This window comes from Dermacentor albipictus, chromosome 3 (genome assembly GCF_038994185.2).
Source record: "Dermacentor albipictus isolate Rhodes 1998 colony chromosome 3, USDA_Dalb.pri_finalv2, whole genome shotgun sequence".
NCBI classification, from domain to species: domain Eukaryota; kingdom Metazoa; phylum Arthropoda; class Arachnida; order Ixodida; family Ixodidae; genus Dermacentor; species Dermacentor albipictus.
The window spans coordinates 186374307-186388767 of NC_091823.1; the positions used below are offsets into that span (position 1 = coordinate 186374307).

Here is a 14461-nt window from a genome sequence, read left to right on the forward strand (position 1 = left end):
CCAGACGTCTCGTTGCAGTCGAGTGAGTGAGACGCATGGCTATGAAGCGGCCCAGTTATTCCGCGCCAAGCAGTTTGGGAAAGCAGCAGCGGGCGCCGGATTCACCCAACAACAAACGCCAGAACAACAAGGAGCGAATGCGCATGCGACGACTGAACACGTCACCAGATGAGAAAGCAAGGGAGGAAGAACGGAAACGCCAACAGCGACTGATTAGATCGCTGGGTACCAAAAACAGGGAAGCAGAACAAAAGCGGCAGCAGCGACAGGCGATATCGGCAAACACCAAAGCGAATTAATTGGAGCGCACACGGCAGCAGCGACTGGCTATTTCACCGAACAGCAAAGCCAGGGAAGCAGAGCACAGACAGCAGCAGCGTTTGGCTTTCGCCAAGCACACTTTAGAATTTCCAAAGTGTCTTCGATAATTTTCGTATCAACCGACTTGTCTCGAAAATTGATTTGTAACAACCGTTCTCTAGCATGTTGCAAAGAAATGGAGCTCGGCCGGGACCACAGAAAAATTCATATCATCCGGGAATTCGTATTAGCCATGATCGTATCATCAAGATTCCACTGTACAGCCGCCGACTGATTTTTCGGAGTCCAAAAATTCGGACATGCTCGATTATTCGGTCTGCTTCACAGCACCGCCATTCTACCGATAAACCATAATGTATAACAAATGCCCAAAGTTCGGACACCTTGCAACCTCTTGTCTGATTTTTCGGACACTCCTTTAGCCAACTCGGTCGAGAGCACCATGCACCGACTCTGACCGGTGCATGGTCCGACTTGCTGAACGCCATTTTTGTTTTGAACGGAGCTTCCTTGCTGCCCCCCGAAGTGGCGCTACTGGAAATCCCCGTTAATCATCATCGTTTCTGCCTAGTTCGATAGAGTGGCTCTGCAGCAGTTCCAGTTTCAGCTTAGTAAGCCATGTCAAGACAATCCAGCAGCTGATTTGTTTGTTTCTTCGCGCATGACGCTACGAGCAGGCCATGTTTTTCGTTTGTGTGACTGGTGTCAGCACGGTGGTGTTTGCTTTGTGTGCTGTGTCGAGGTTACGGTGATCCAACGCGGCGCATGGAAACATCGCGTCAAGTGTCTAATGGCAGTGCCCGCGCAGACTGCGCTGGGGAATGTCGGCAAGCGGGTGCCGGGAGGCCTAGGATTTGTCGCCTTCCGATGTGCTCCCTACTGAGGCCGAAAATGTTCTGCCAAGACCTGCGCAGTGGTTGCATTGCGATTCCGACACCGTCTCATTCGACAGTTTCACAGGTGCTGATACTGCTGTACTAAGATGCACAGAACTCGACCCTCTAGTGACCATACAACCCTATCCGAGATTCAGGCTTATATGATTGCGCGTGAACGGAACAGCGTGCAACGGCGCATTCACGATTTCTTCAGGCCTACTGCCGAGCCTGAATAAGTGCATGGAAATAAAGGATTTCTTTTTTTTTTATTCTGCTTTTTCAGACACCTGTTTATCCGGACATTTGCGCAGTCCCCGTGAGGTCCAAATAAACGGTCGGCGACTGCAATAGAAATAGTGGCTCCAGTGTCAATAAGTGCATGTATGGTGATGCCATCTACTAACAGTGAAATTTCATTCACAGTGGAAGAATGAGGCCTTGAAATGTTCAACGAAAACACAGTTCTTGCCTCTGGAACTGCAACTGTTCTTATCTCGGGCTGAGCTGGGTCGGCGAACCATTGGGGAAATGGATCGGTGACATGGGGAAGGTGACCGGCATGAATCGAAGGGTTGTCGACTGCAAGACGAGTCCGGAGGAAGATTCGACGACTTGTGACGCGGAAGCCGAACAGGCATGTAGCTTGAGGCTACATGCATGTACACTGTCAGGTAAATGGAAGCTGCGACAGCAACAGAATCGTGCTACGTTGCTAGGGAAACGGCATGAATAGCATATTGGCTGGTTATCAGGTATTCACCACAGGTTGACAACAGGGGCTCCAGCGACCGAGTAAGGGTTGGGAATCGGGTGTAAAGGTGGCGGTGACACGTGGAAGGTGCCAGTGGTCCGGTAGGCGTCAGGAGCCGGAGTATCGTATGGCCGGGCAACAGCATTAGCGAGAGGTACAGGTATCGACACGCTGCACCTCCACCAAATACAATAGGGGTGTTTGCCCACCAGCACAAGTTGTAGGTTTGCCGAGGTAGGCCGAAACAAGTCAGTCGGTGCTATGGCGAAGCGGGCAAGCAAGCACTTCTCATCTTCTTTCACCAGCACTGTGCCCAGTGCCTTCAGTACAGTAGAAATATTTCTCGGAACAATCGTATATTACTGAGACCATTCACCATGCTGCCAAGTAGTTGCTGCATATGACCCAACAGCTGGCTGGACATGCGGTCCGAGAGGTGGGATGGCTGGCACCTGTTGCAGCCATTGATTCTCAGGGGGTGTGAGGCTGCGAATGAGTGTTGCCTTCAGCCTGGCATAAGCATTGCCTGCTGGAGGGGAAAACAGCAGGTCTTGAATTTCACTAGCGATTGATGGGGGCAGACTGCTCACCGCCATACTTCGCGAGGTCTGTCATGATGCGCCGTGCAGTGAATTGCGATTCTACCTGGATAAACCACAATTCAGGATCCGCCATCCAAAAAGGGGGGTAGTCTAACGTTGACGACGGAGAGTGTCAGACGGTGGGTGCCCTTAGGTGTATCCATAGCACTTGCTACTAGTCCGAGTCACCAATGTCGTCAGGGATGCGAGCGCAGCTGGATAGTGCAGACAGAAGCGAGTAATGCATCCCTGAGGAAGAAAACAACTGACCTTATTTTTGGCATCATCCAACCTTGGAAGCTCGGTTTCACATCCTCATGCCATCCTCCTTTCCCTGCACATAACGCAATAACATTCGAGCGATGGTGAAGGATGGGAGAGGGCGTCTTGGCTGCTGCGGTGTGGCCATGAGGCTGCCACGCTGCCATAGCAGGCGAATGGCCAGGCAGCCATATTTTGTACTTCTCGTAGCTACTGATGGATGGCAGCACTTGCTGGTTTATCTGAGCATGGTTAAATATGTTACTGCTAGATGGCTAATATTTTTGGTTGTCTTCAATAGCCTCAGGTGGCAGAAGAAATGGCTGCATCCCGCAGCTAGCGTGCTCAGTGCGCTGTGCATAAGATATAGTGACAGTAATGACAAGCCTTGCACAAAAAGTCTCAGTCTTCTTTCCCACATTTCTCAGTCTTCTTTTCAAGAAGAAATTGAATCTGATGATATGTGTGGCTCAGATTCACCAAAGGGCGACAGGCCATGCTGGAGTGTTTCAAACTTTTTTCACATAGTGAAATGTCCGAGACTTCAAAAAGTGCAGAGAGTAAAATCTGAATGATTTTCAAATATAAATAATTATGTTTCATCATTTTCCCCACCGAATATTTGACTCATGGCACAATGAAAATTGAGTGTATAGCATGCTATTGCTCTTGGTAAAAAAAAAATGCCTTGCAGGTACACCTGTGTACCATATCAACACAGGATGCACTGTGTTCGTATGCTTACATTCTATGTTATGGTCACATACATTCAAGAAAAACATTAAATAAAAATGCAGACGATCACAGCAGATTTTAAAACATTAATGTTGCCCTAAGAAAAGCTTCTCGACTGCTTTCTAGAAGCAAAGCTGATGTGACACAGAGAGACAAGATTCCCGTTAGGCAACCTCCCTACAGGAGCACCAACTGGGCCAGCAATGTGCCACCTACCTCATGTCACAGAGCTCAAATTAATATGCAAGTGTGTCAAAAAGAAGGCCACTACTGAGCCTTCTTTTTATAGAACACCACCCCCTCACTTGCATGAACTTCAAGAAGCAAGCAAGCGGCCAAAGTCACGCGCTCAGTGGCAGCAGCCAGCCAGGATGTCGTCACACCGTGCAGCAAGAGCAGCTGCTAAACACCTACAAAGGGAGAGGTGTGCTACTTTTAGCACACCTACTGCCCTCACCATGTGCATGGGTCAAAAACAACGCTGGCTTGGCCTTGCAACGCCAGCAAACTGGGCAACATGCTAGTGGCCATTATCACAAGGCGAAAGGTAGCTATGTTGCATTTCACAAATGCATCGGCAGACTCGGCACACCCGCTGACAGCACCCACTAAGCCATTATGTTTAGTAGGCTCTGAATGAGCCATGCACGCAAAGCAACTTCCCAAACTTTAAGAGTGCAGTTTAGCAGAGGAGTAATTTTTAATCTAGCATAAAACAGCAACACACACTTCTTGAACATCAGCATGTTATGTTACACACAAAAACAAGAGGTGTACAGGAGCCAAGGCCCAGCTCTCAGAAGAAGGTATATTGAAGCAGCATGATGTGACATGCACAACAGGACTAGGACTGTTGCATGCATTTTTTCGCCCTCGTCCCATTGCAATAGTTAAATATACCTTCAAAATGAAACATCTCGCATGAATCAAGTTCTTCCTACAGACACCCTCACAAGTACTGATAAAATTGGATTCACATCATTTGCGTAAAAAAAAAGAGGTTTGGTAGCTCCCACACATGCAGTGCAATGTTGTCAGGTCTACTCACGTGTGCATGTCAATCACCTTGACCACCTTGCCAAAGGTCCCCTCGCCCAGAGTCGTGACAATCTTGTCTGCAAGAGGCATGGGAAGAAAGCCCACGTGGGGGCCCCCGGTCAATGCCCTCTGACAAAACCCACGGTGCAGTAACTATGCACACCCCAGTTCCCCCCTGCCCCCCTAGTAGGAGTGGCCCCCCCATGATAAGAGAAGGGAGGACCAATACATCTGTCCTGGAGCACGTCTCCCGGCCGGTACACCAGATGGCCCTCTTCGTCGTCCTCCACGCTCGGGGGCCTCCGCACAGGCGACTGCCACCACACGGACCAGCAGCACCAGCATCAGCACCAGCATCAGCAGCCAAACACCACCGGGACCACCCAGAGCACAAACGGCAAGCCGGATATCGCCGCCGGTCACCCATCGGTCAGGAAGGGGGGCGCAAGTCACGCAAACCCGCATGAAGAAGACAACAACAGAGAGGAGGCACCAGGGGGCCTTCCGTCAGCCCCGTCTCACACACACACACACACACACACACGCTCTCACCAAATCTGCCCCCCCCCCCCCCTAACCAGCATGCGAAAAATTTACATCCACCAGCTCCTCTTCGGCCGAGGTGCGCTTGCGGCGGCGGCGAGCCAGCCTAGCCAGCAGCCCCGGGCAAAGCCCCCCCGCGCAGGGGGGCGGCCAGACCCCCCAGCCCCACAGCGCGACCAGTCCGGAGGGCGGCAAGCCCACTGCTCCTCACCTGAGCAGCCTCGGCCGACATACCCGCCGACGCAGGCCCAGCGGCGCCAGAGGAGGAAGCACTGCGTCCTACCATTTGCCGAACGACGCAAAAACCCCCACGGAACACGACTGACGGCCGCGCTCGGCAGCGGGCCCCGGGTCCGGCCCGAAATAGCCGCCGCCTCCCCCTCCCCCCTTCCCGAAGGAAGGGCCGCCACTCACCCGCGAAGAGTGGTGTCCGCCGTTGCCGCCGCGGTGGTGGTCCCGGCGGCTGCTGCGCCGACGCCGCCGATGGTGCGACGACGACGGTCGGGCCTCCTCCGCGTCACGCCGGTGGCTACTGCGAGGAGGAGGAGGAGAACGCTGTTCTTGCCATTCCGTATTGCCTGCACTCCGCGGCTCAGTTGCGACTTTTCGGTCGTTGAAATGTACATACCACCGCCTCGCTAACAAAGCTACGAAAGCCAGAAACACTACTCTCGTTGCTCCCGCACGCGACCAACAAAAAGCGCGTCGTATGTAATTCGATGTAACATTAAGGCCAACTGCAACGAAACATTGGACCGCGTAAAATGAGATGGGGCAGATATAGAGGAGACTTCAAGTGAAATTTCACGTTTGGAACAGAATGAGCGTCACGAGAAGCTCGCAAAATAGCCGTTATGATACCGAAACTGACGCGCAATCAAGAGTGAGCGATGTCGGAGGCGGCAGCTGGAACACAAACGTGACGATCCCCAGGTGCCTGAGCCGTCTGCTTAAAGGGGAAATACTAAGTCGGCGTGGACTGTTTAAACATCTTTCCAGAAACCTCGCAACGGCTGTTTCGTGCCAAGACTTAGTTTACGAGAAAATTGTATCTGAACGGTCCGTATGCCTCTTTCGAAATTCAAATCACCCGCCACCCAAACGAGGGAGTGGTGACGTTGCATACGCCATCAGCGCCCTTTGTAGTTGTCGGTGAGCAAAGCGGCGCCCGACAGACGACGGCACCGAGCCAAGTCAGAGCAACGGATTCGCCTCTGCGGCTGCTTTTCCTCAAGTGGCGCAGGACGTTCGGGCATCCCGCAACGTCACATGCAAGTTAAATTCTCTGCTACTTGCAGTTTGTGCGAGTTTCACGAGCCAGCAAAACCAGCGCAGCACTACGCGATCAGCAAAGTACTGAAACGCGAAAGCGTGGGCGGCGCAGCCTCGAGTGAAAACGAAGCTTTTCGACCGGCCGTGTCGTTGTCAACGGTCATTTCAACGAGTTCCTTTTTCTAAACATGAAATGGAACTGGACTCGAGAATTAAAAAAAAACTCGCCAATTTGTAATTGAAAATAATAACAGAGTGTCTACCAAGTTGACATTTCCAAATTCCCTGAATGAGCCAGAACTTCGTTTTATGTCAAGACAGGCTGACACCACGTTGCCCGATGCTGTCACTCTCTAGTAAGCATGCTGAAACAAAAAAGTGACTTAATCCAGTTTGAATAGTAAGGAGTAATATCTATTTTATTTAAAAAGAAAACACAAGGAAGGTGTTAGTAAAATGCACAGCGAAAGAAACGGTAAAGCCCATTCCAAATTGAATCGAACATTTTCAAATACGAATGAAAAGGAGATGCATACATAAGTAAATATTTTTTAATATCAGCTATTTCTATCAACTGATAGCAAGCTCATCTGTATGAGGTCCTGAACTTTGTCACAACTAAGGTTCTCTCTCAGCAGCTGGGAAGTCAACCTCAACTGTCCTGACATACTTTCAGCCCATACACAACATCTCAGTGTTGGGTTTCACTGCTTAAACAATTTATTTTGGTTTGGATGAGGGACACCTGTGTCTCAGCGTCAGCCAACACTTAGTTTTTTTAGCTCAAGCTCCTTCAAAAAGGCGGCGGCACCCTTCCTTTCCCGTTAATTCCTCAGTGCGTCGGTCCTTTCTGTTCTCATCCTCCTCCTACCACGCTTTCACCACATGGATCATCTGAAGCATCCTCTTGGTCAGTTGTACAGTCAACATTTGATTTTTCGGGCTTCCGAGGGACCGCAAAAAAAATTGAAAAAAGAAAGAACGGACAGTCTGAAAAAAATTAATGCATGTCTTTCTCTGCCTTTAAGGGCTAAAATTACCACAGGCACGTCTGAAAAAGCTCTGAAGGCCTGCCAGTACGCTTATTAGGCATATCAGGGCTTGTACTGTGACAGGAAACGGGGTGCACGCATGTGTAATTAAGGAATACATACTGTGTCCCGTGACAATTGCCCCCTTCCCACGCTTGTTATGCTTCACCGCCTAACAATAATGTACTGAGGCGAAGCTAAATTTCGGAGACTGGCATTACGCAACGCGCTGTGCTCTGCGAGCTTCAAAGCCAATCGCGAGGATTACAAAGGCGGAGTCGGTGCCATTGGTGAGAGCGGCTAATTCTTTCAATGAAAAACACGGCACCGCACGGCAAGAAGCTTAATAGCGAACATAGAAGCAGCTAGGCCTAACATTGCCGCGGTGGTGGTTACGGCTGCCAGCGGATCTGCCTGCGAGAGTGCCGGTTCGAGGCGGCGAGATAATCAAAATAGCGGCAGTGGCGGCTTTGATTATTGCCATTTCAGACCTGCAGTCAGGGCAATATACATTGACTATATGGAGTACGTGGTGGCGCCGCAAAACCGTGCAAATTATCGGGCGTCTAGAAAATCGGTCGTTAACTACTCTGGCAATACATCGTGCCGATGACACGGCGTCAATGACTATTCGTTGCGATTCCTCTGTTACTGGCGCCAGCATTAACACGACTTTCGTTCCCTTTCAATAAAGTTACAGCTAATTTTCCCTGATAGAAGCACAAATTCCCTGAGTTTTCCCCGAGTTTTTCCAGACTGTTCAAATTCCCTGAGAATTCCCGGTTTTCCCGGTTGGTAGACACCCTGAATAAACATCGTACATAGCAAGCACCAACTAGAAAAGTCAGCATCACAGCCGCTACTAGCTGCGCCAGTAACCAAATGAAGTACACGAGCGATGTCGCCATTACCTGTGTCGTATTGGCGTGCGGCGTGGCGTTATCATAACGGCTCCATACAGACGATGTCACTATGCTGCCTCTTTCAAACGAAAAGTGCTAGCCGATGGCTAAAAGCCGGACGGGACATCAGCATTGACCAGAAAAACGACTGTCGTTGGAGGGGGCAACGGGAGACGCCTTTCGCGTGTGCCGCAACGAGATCATGGCGATAAGGAACATAAGCGCGTGATAACAGAAGAGCTGTTCAGCGAGACATACATACGAGGCTAGAAGCGATGACGTAGAGTAAGCTCAGCATGTTCATATTAAATAAATGCTGTTTTCATTTTGTGACCGTTGTTGTCACTTTTTGTTCGGCCTACATTAGCGGCAAGTTTTTTTTTTATTTTTTTCACGCTTTGGACATTCGGGGATCTGCTTAGTATCGGGGCCGGCCTGGATTAGAGTAAATACGGTATGTTTTTTTTTCTCATATCCTTAATCCGTAATTTGATACTTTAAAGTCGATTCATCATTATAACCAACACATTGTTATATGTGGTATCATTATAAGTGGACTGCACTATAGAACGCTGGATGATAGGCGAATTTTTTTATCCCAGAGGAAAGCCACGAATCTCGATGTGCCACCAACACAGGCAGTACTTGCACAGCAGTGGACCAACAACACGGCCACACAAATTCATTCCAGTCTTTAACATGCCTGTCACAACTTATGCAACAAACTACTGCACATGTAGGTCTCTCCAACGTTGCACATTTTGCAGCATGAAAGAGGTGTGTGTTACCAATCACCTAGTTGCATTTCTGACAGCTGATTGCACAATAGCAGGGCAGAAGTGGCAATGGTTTCGCATTCGTGAGCTTTCACTTAAGGCAATGGCTGGCTTGCCACTGAAAGCGCCATCTTGTTTCTCTAAAGCAAACTACAGTAATACATCGTTAACTTGCAGTGCAAGGTCTCTTTTATATAAATTAAGGAGGGAGGTTACCTTCACTAGTACATATGTGAATAGCATCCACCTTTTGCCATAAAGATGCGTAAACCCTCAAAAGAGAAATGAAATAAGGTGTATCTCACAGATACACCTTTGAGATACACCTCTCCTTTACTTGACAAACAAGGAACCACGTCAAATGCACTCGCGCAGGAAGAACACTGCCAACAACAAGTAAACAAACAAAAATAAAGATTGTTGTAGTAGAATACAACCTAAAAAAAAAAACTGCAGTTGGCAACCAAGGCGCACAAACCACGCTGGGTTGTGTTACTCTGCCAGCGACTCACAGAAGCAAACAAAATCGTGGTCATGCGGCCTTTTGAAAATGTCGTCGTACTTGATACCTCGGGAGCGTCTGCTGTTCTTGACGAGTCTTTTCATCAGTGGAAGCAATGAGGTGTGCAACAGACATGGACAAAGTGTATGGAGTCTGAGCATTTAACCCTTTACTGCACCTTGTTGCATTTACGCAACATTCTGATGAACGGCGTTAAAAACCGAAGCAAAGTCAGTTTCGAGCTTCCTGTACATGTTGTTGCATATCCGCAACATTGGTCTGTAAAACGCGGCACCTTGTGCTGCAATCTGTGCTAATTCTTTGCATCTTCTACCAAAACAAACGTGGCGGAGGCTGCGCGCGCCCAGGAGCAGTGATATAGGTAAGTTTTACAAATTGTAAATGCATTTCTCCATAAGGCAAAGCGAAAAAAAAAATTGTTACGCTATGCTCCACATTCTTCTGACTCTGTAGGTTCAAAAAAATATTGTAATTTCGGAATAGTTTGTTCCTGGCGACAGAACGTTGCTATGTTGCACAAATGCAACAACGTGTACATGGTTTACATTCTTCGGAATAATGAAATGGCTTCGAAACGCTGGTATGGCCTAGAAATTCCTCCTGATAGTGAAGGCAGTGACTATTCAATTAGTCACGACAGCCACGAGTGTAAGTCCGTTTCGATTCAATATGTGGACAAGATGTTCTCTGGTCAAATTTCCTTTTTTCTTTTCAAAAGTACGCTGTGCCTCCGCACGTTGCCGTGTCACGTCGTCACGGGCACAGCTTTACGTCTGTGCTTCGATGTTCTACATTTTGTCAATAACCCGAAAACACTGCATTGTTTCCTGGCTGGACAGGAATCTGCATGACGCACTTCACGAAGTATGGGGACCACCTGTGCTGCACAAACATGTACAAGTGCTTCTTTTTGTTCCACACTAAATCATAGGTGCACCAATGATTGTATTGTGCAAATAAGCATCTGAGTATGAATCGCACTAAATCTATCTTTTACTTTCAACTTCTTCTTTATTTGCATATTGTTGCAAATATGCAACATACCCTTTTTCTGCAAATTGTAACCACAGACAGTCGCTAAGGTAAGTTTCCATGGGAGTACAGGTACTAATATGCTTCCCTACAACGCCATGAATAATATTTTGAAGAAACAAAAAATTGTGCAGTAAAGGGTTAACTCTTCAAAAGTCCGCGGTACAGTTCACTTCATCGCTTAACCTGTTTTACTCACGAAACTTCACTGCCAACTGAAGTGAAACTTGACAATATATAGTTTCAGAGAAACAAGCATTTTATTTCAGTTCAATAAAGAATTAGGCTTTCGTCATTCGAATAAAATAGGCGAGAGAAAACGTATAAAATTATGCACTAATAGTTTTATTTTAGTGGTTACCGCATTATCTAGGTAACAGGAAGTGTTTGAAGTACGAATAATTTGCAACTTCGGGAGGAACGGTGCTGACGGTTACGAGGGCGTGGGCGGGGCTTCACTGCAGATTAAATTTGTATCCGACTATAGTAGCGTTTTTTTAATTAGCTCTGGAAGAATTATAAATATATATATTTGTGGAACAATCACAGTTCCTTTGGATCCCTCGTTTACTGCTCTACCAAGTGCCAAATCCGACTCGTATCGTTATTTGGGAAGTTGCGTAACGATGCGTTGCTGATAGTCTGATACAACTGCATAGAGCCAGAACGCTGCGGTTCTAGACGTACTGCGTCAGCCACAGGTTACAAAAATACATAAGCACAGCAGAGAAGTGGATACGTCAGGCGGCTTGACTGATAACTGTATAAGCGTTATTCAACTTGCACGGAATTGTTCTCCACTTCCGGCAGTGTTTTCCCTACATCCTTTTTAAATAAGAAGATGTTAATCCATAAATATTTTCATAAATAACGGTAAAATTTGTTAATTTTCACTTTTCCTTCCTGTTTGGCTGTTGACTTGGCTCTCTCCCTTATTAGATCGCTTAATTTCTCAACTCCTTGCGACTCTTGTTTCCAGTCACCAATTTTGCACGAAAAGTGCTGTACAATAAGGGAAAAACTAGTTCAGGTAATGGGTGACAGTCATATTGCTTATGGGTTTAAGGGTTATTGTAGGGTTTGATTTGTGAGGATGTGCGACTCTCACGCGTCGCCTGATATGTTGTTTTTCCCGCATAGCTCCCGTCTCCTGCGGTGCGGCTTCGCCGTGTGGCCTGTGGTCCGCGGCGGTCGGTGTGGTTGAAGTGCAGAGCAAGAGATGGCGCGAGTGTTGCGCTGCTGATGCAGCCTACCGGCGAGGTTACTTGGCCGCAAAAAGGAGAAAACTCTTCCTCTTTGGGTCGGGGACGGCAAGCAGCGCAGACGCGCCGCATGTGCGCCGATCCATGCTTCTGCGAGGCCGTCACACAGGGCCTCCTTCGAGAGCGCCACCATTCGCGTGACCGTACGCGCGAACGACTAGGTGGTGGGATCCAGCATGGGGCGAACATATTCGCTTGTTATCCGGTTGCGGTGAGTCGAATGTCTAGATTTGTCGCGCGCCCATCGGCATGTTTTGTGGATAGCAACTCGGCTAGCAGGCATTGATCTATGAAAGGTGCAATAAATGCCCTTGTGATTGTTTGCACTACTGTGTTGTCATTCCTTTGTCCCAAGAGTATGGGAAGAGAACCCCACAGATTATGGACGCTGTCTCGCATTATTTTATTTTTCACCTTGTGTAACTCGTACCAAGGGTATATGGTCCTGAGGATCTGTCAGTGTCGCGGCAAACCATCACTCGAGGAAATAATGAAGCAAAAGGAAAAGTTAAACAAAACTCGCATTTTCTCCGGCTGCAACTAGTTTCTCGAGCATACAGACCAGCTGTTCACGAACCGAATCCCTTTCCTAGTCCCTGGATCAGTCTAAACAAAGACGAACAAATGAAGCAACAGCGATGCACGTGACCATTGAATAGATGGTGACAACTGAACGCATCTCAAGTTAATTGCGCAGGCAACTAATCGGTGACGAAACTGCCCTTCACAGCCCAGGAGATGCCGATGACTACCGCCATCCAAAAGGAGTGCAAGAGGCAGCAAATTGTTGACCATCAAAAAGCTCGTGTCAACATTGATTTGGCAGTGCTTAAGGAATGTGCGTGAGCGGTGGTGGCGGGGAGGAGGGGCTGTGCCGCTCAGTTCTTTTGGGGGAGACCCGGGCCCGCCCTGGGTACGTGCCTGGGTTGGGAGAGAGGTGTGAAAATAGCACGCTTGACAGGGGCGCAGCCAAGGGTAGGGCTTATGGGGCTTCAGCCCCCTCCCCCAGGAAATTTTCTCGTGCTGTCATGCGCCACCGACCAAAACCCCCAGCACCAGAAATCATTCTGGATTTTGTCTAGAATGTCTTCTTCATGCTCGAAAAGACATTTCAGCGTAAACATTGTGAACTTGGGCTGGGTTTTGTGCCAATGCCCATGCAGCAGGAGTCACATAACGCAAAGAGCCTCATCAAAGCACAAAACTTCAAGGGCATTTTGATGGCCAGCGGGTCCATTGTGGCATCTCGTGGAGGCCGCGGTATCTACGAAGCGCATGTATTTCAATTCTGAAACTTTATGAGTATAAAGTTCTCATTAACTTTTTCTGCAAAAGGCGCCTACATTGACATTTTCAAAGTGGTGCTTTAGATTTTTCAATTGGGAACGTTGTGGGTTTATTGTTATAAACATTGGACGCCAAAGGTGCATTGACTTTTCTGAATGGACCATACAACGAGACAAGTCAAATCAACACACCATCAGACAAGTTGACAAAGCGCGCAGCGAGGTCCAATGAGACAAAACGTTGTGGTGGTTAATTTCTGCCGTCACATCACAGAAAAGAATATCAACATGTTTTTTACCTGTGCCAAAGCATCCATGTCACGACACTAAAGCCAGCAAGGGTAACTATGTTCTGATGTTTTCTTTTTGTACTTTGACTTTTATTCATGAGGACACACTAAGCCTCTTCAATTTTCTTGTTCTCGCTACTCGCGGGCTCCCAAAGTCAGCCAGAGCACATGAGTTTTTCTCGTGTTGCCTCGACTATCGCGCAGCGCACTTTGGTAGGCGTTCCTTTTTCTCTGGCTGAGTGGATTTTCGCCTGGCAGAGTTATAGACGCTTTCCCACTAGGAGACGAAAATGGAGTGACCATTGTTTCTTTCCACTAGGAAAGAAACAACGGTTGTCTCGCGGGTGTAGGGTACCGACCACTATGCGTGTGGTTCTCTGTGGACCAAGCATCTCATGTTTTCTTCAATATTCCTTCGGTAGCCACATTTGGTGCCCAAACTACGCATTCGATTGTGGCCAACATGTTTTACTTCGCGTTTTCTTCATTTCGGTGCCCCTGTCCCACAAAAGAAAGAAAAGACATAGTTGCGGCAGAGCGAATCCGCCTTTTACGACGCCGAACTGTGCATGAGCAGCACCCTAGCGAATAAGGACTGAAGCGATTTGGCAGGAGGACGGCCGGACTCGACTTTCCTCTGAGTGAGTGGAGTACGGCCGTGGCAGGCACTGCACTTGTCAGTGGAATAGGGCGTCAGCTATTTCTCTTACTCTTTTACGGACCGGCACACATCTGTGTCTTGCTGTTCTACACGGTTTAACCCGACGCATATCGCGATGACGCCAGCCCGTACAGCAGGCAGACCTCCGGTCTAGCACACATGCTCCGGGAGCGCAGGTCAAGTTGCCCTGAGTTCAGCAAGGAGGAGTGAGACTCGCGTCTGCGTAGCCCCGTTCTAGACGAGCAAATCCTGCCTGTCCAGCATGCCTGTGACTGGGCTGGCGGGCTAGACCTGCTGGTCCCGACATAGGACTAGCCG

The 14461-nt window shown here is 48.5% G+C and overlaps 1 protein-coding gene across 8 annotated transcripts in view; it reads right to left on the minus strand.

The window, feature by feature from the left end:
- The window catches only part of Doa (Darkener of apricot), a 116183-nt gene that overhangs the window by 57969 nt on the left and 43753 nt on the right, over nucleotides 1-14461 (minus strand). For 4 of the 8 annotated variants that reach the window (XM_070536372.1, XM_070536373.1, XM_070536374.1 and 1 more), the window contains exons 3-5: nucleotides 5523-5640; nucleotides 4795-4879; nucleotides 4576-4642 (exon numbers count right to left, since the gene is read on the minus strand). The exons of 2 other annotated variants lie outside the window; for them this stretch is intronic. In XM_070536372.1, the coding sequence (XP_070392473.1) occupies nucleotides 4576-4642; nucleotides 4795-4879; nucleotides 5523-5640 (270 nt within the window). Of the gene's footprint in view, nucleotides 1-4575; nucleotides 4643-4794; nucleotides 4880-5319; nucleotides 5476-5522; nucleotides 5641-8322; nucleotides 8427-14461 lie in introns of those variants that run through there. 2 more of the 8 variants (XM_070536376.1, XM_070536377.1) reach the window with 2 other exon arrangements.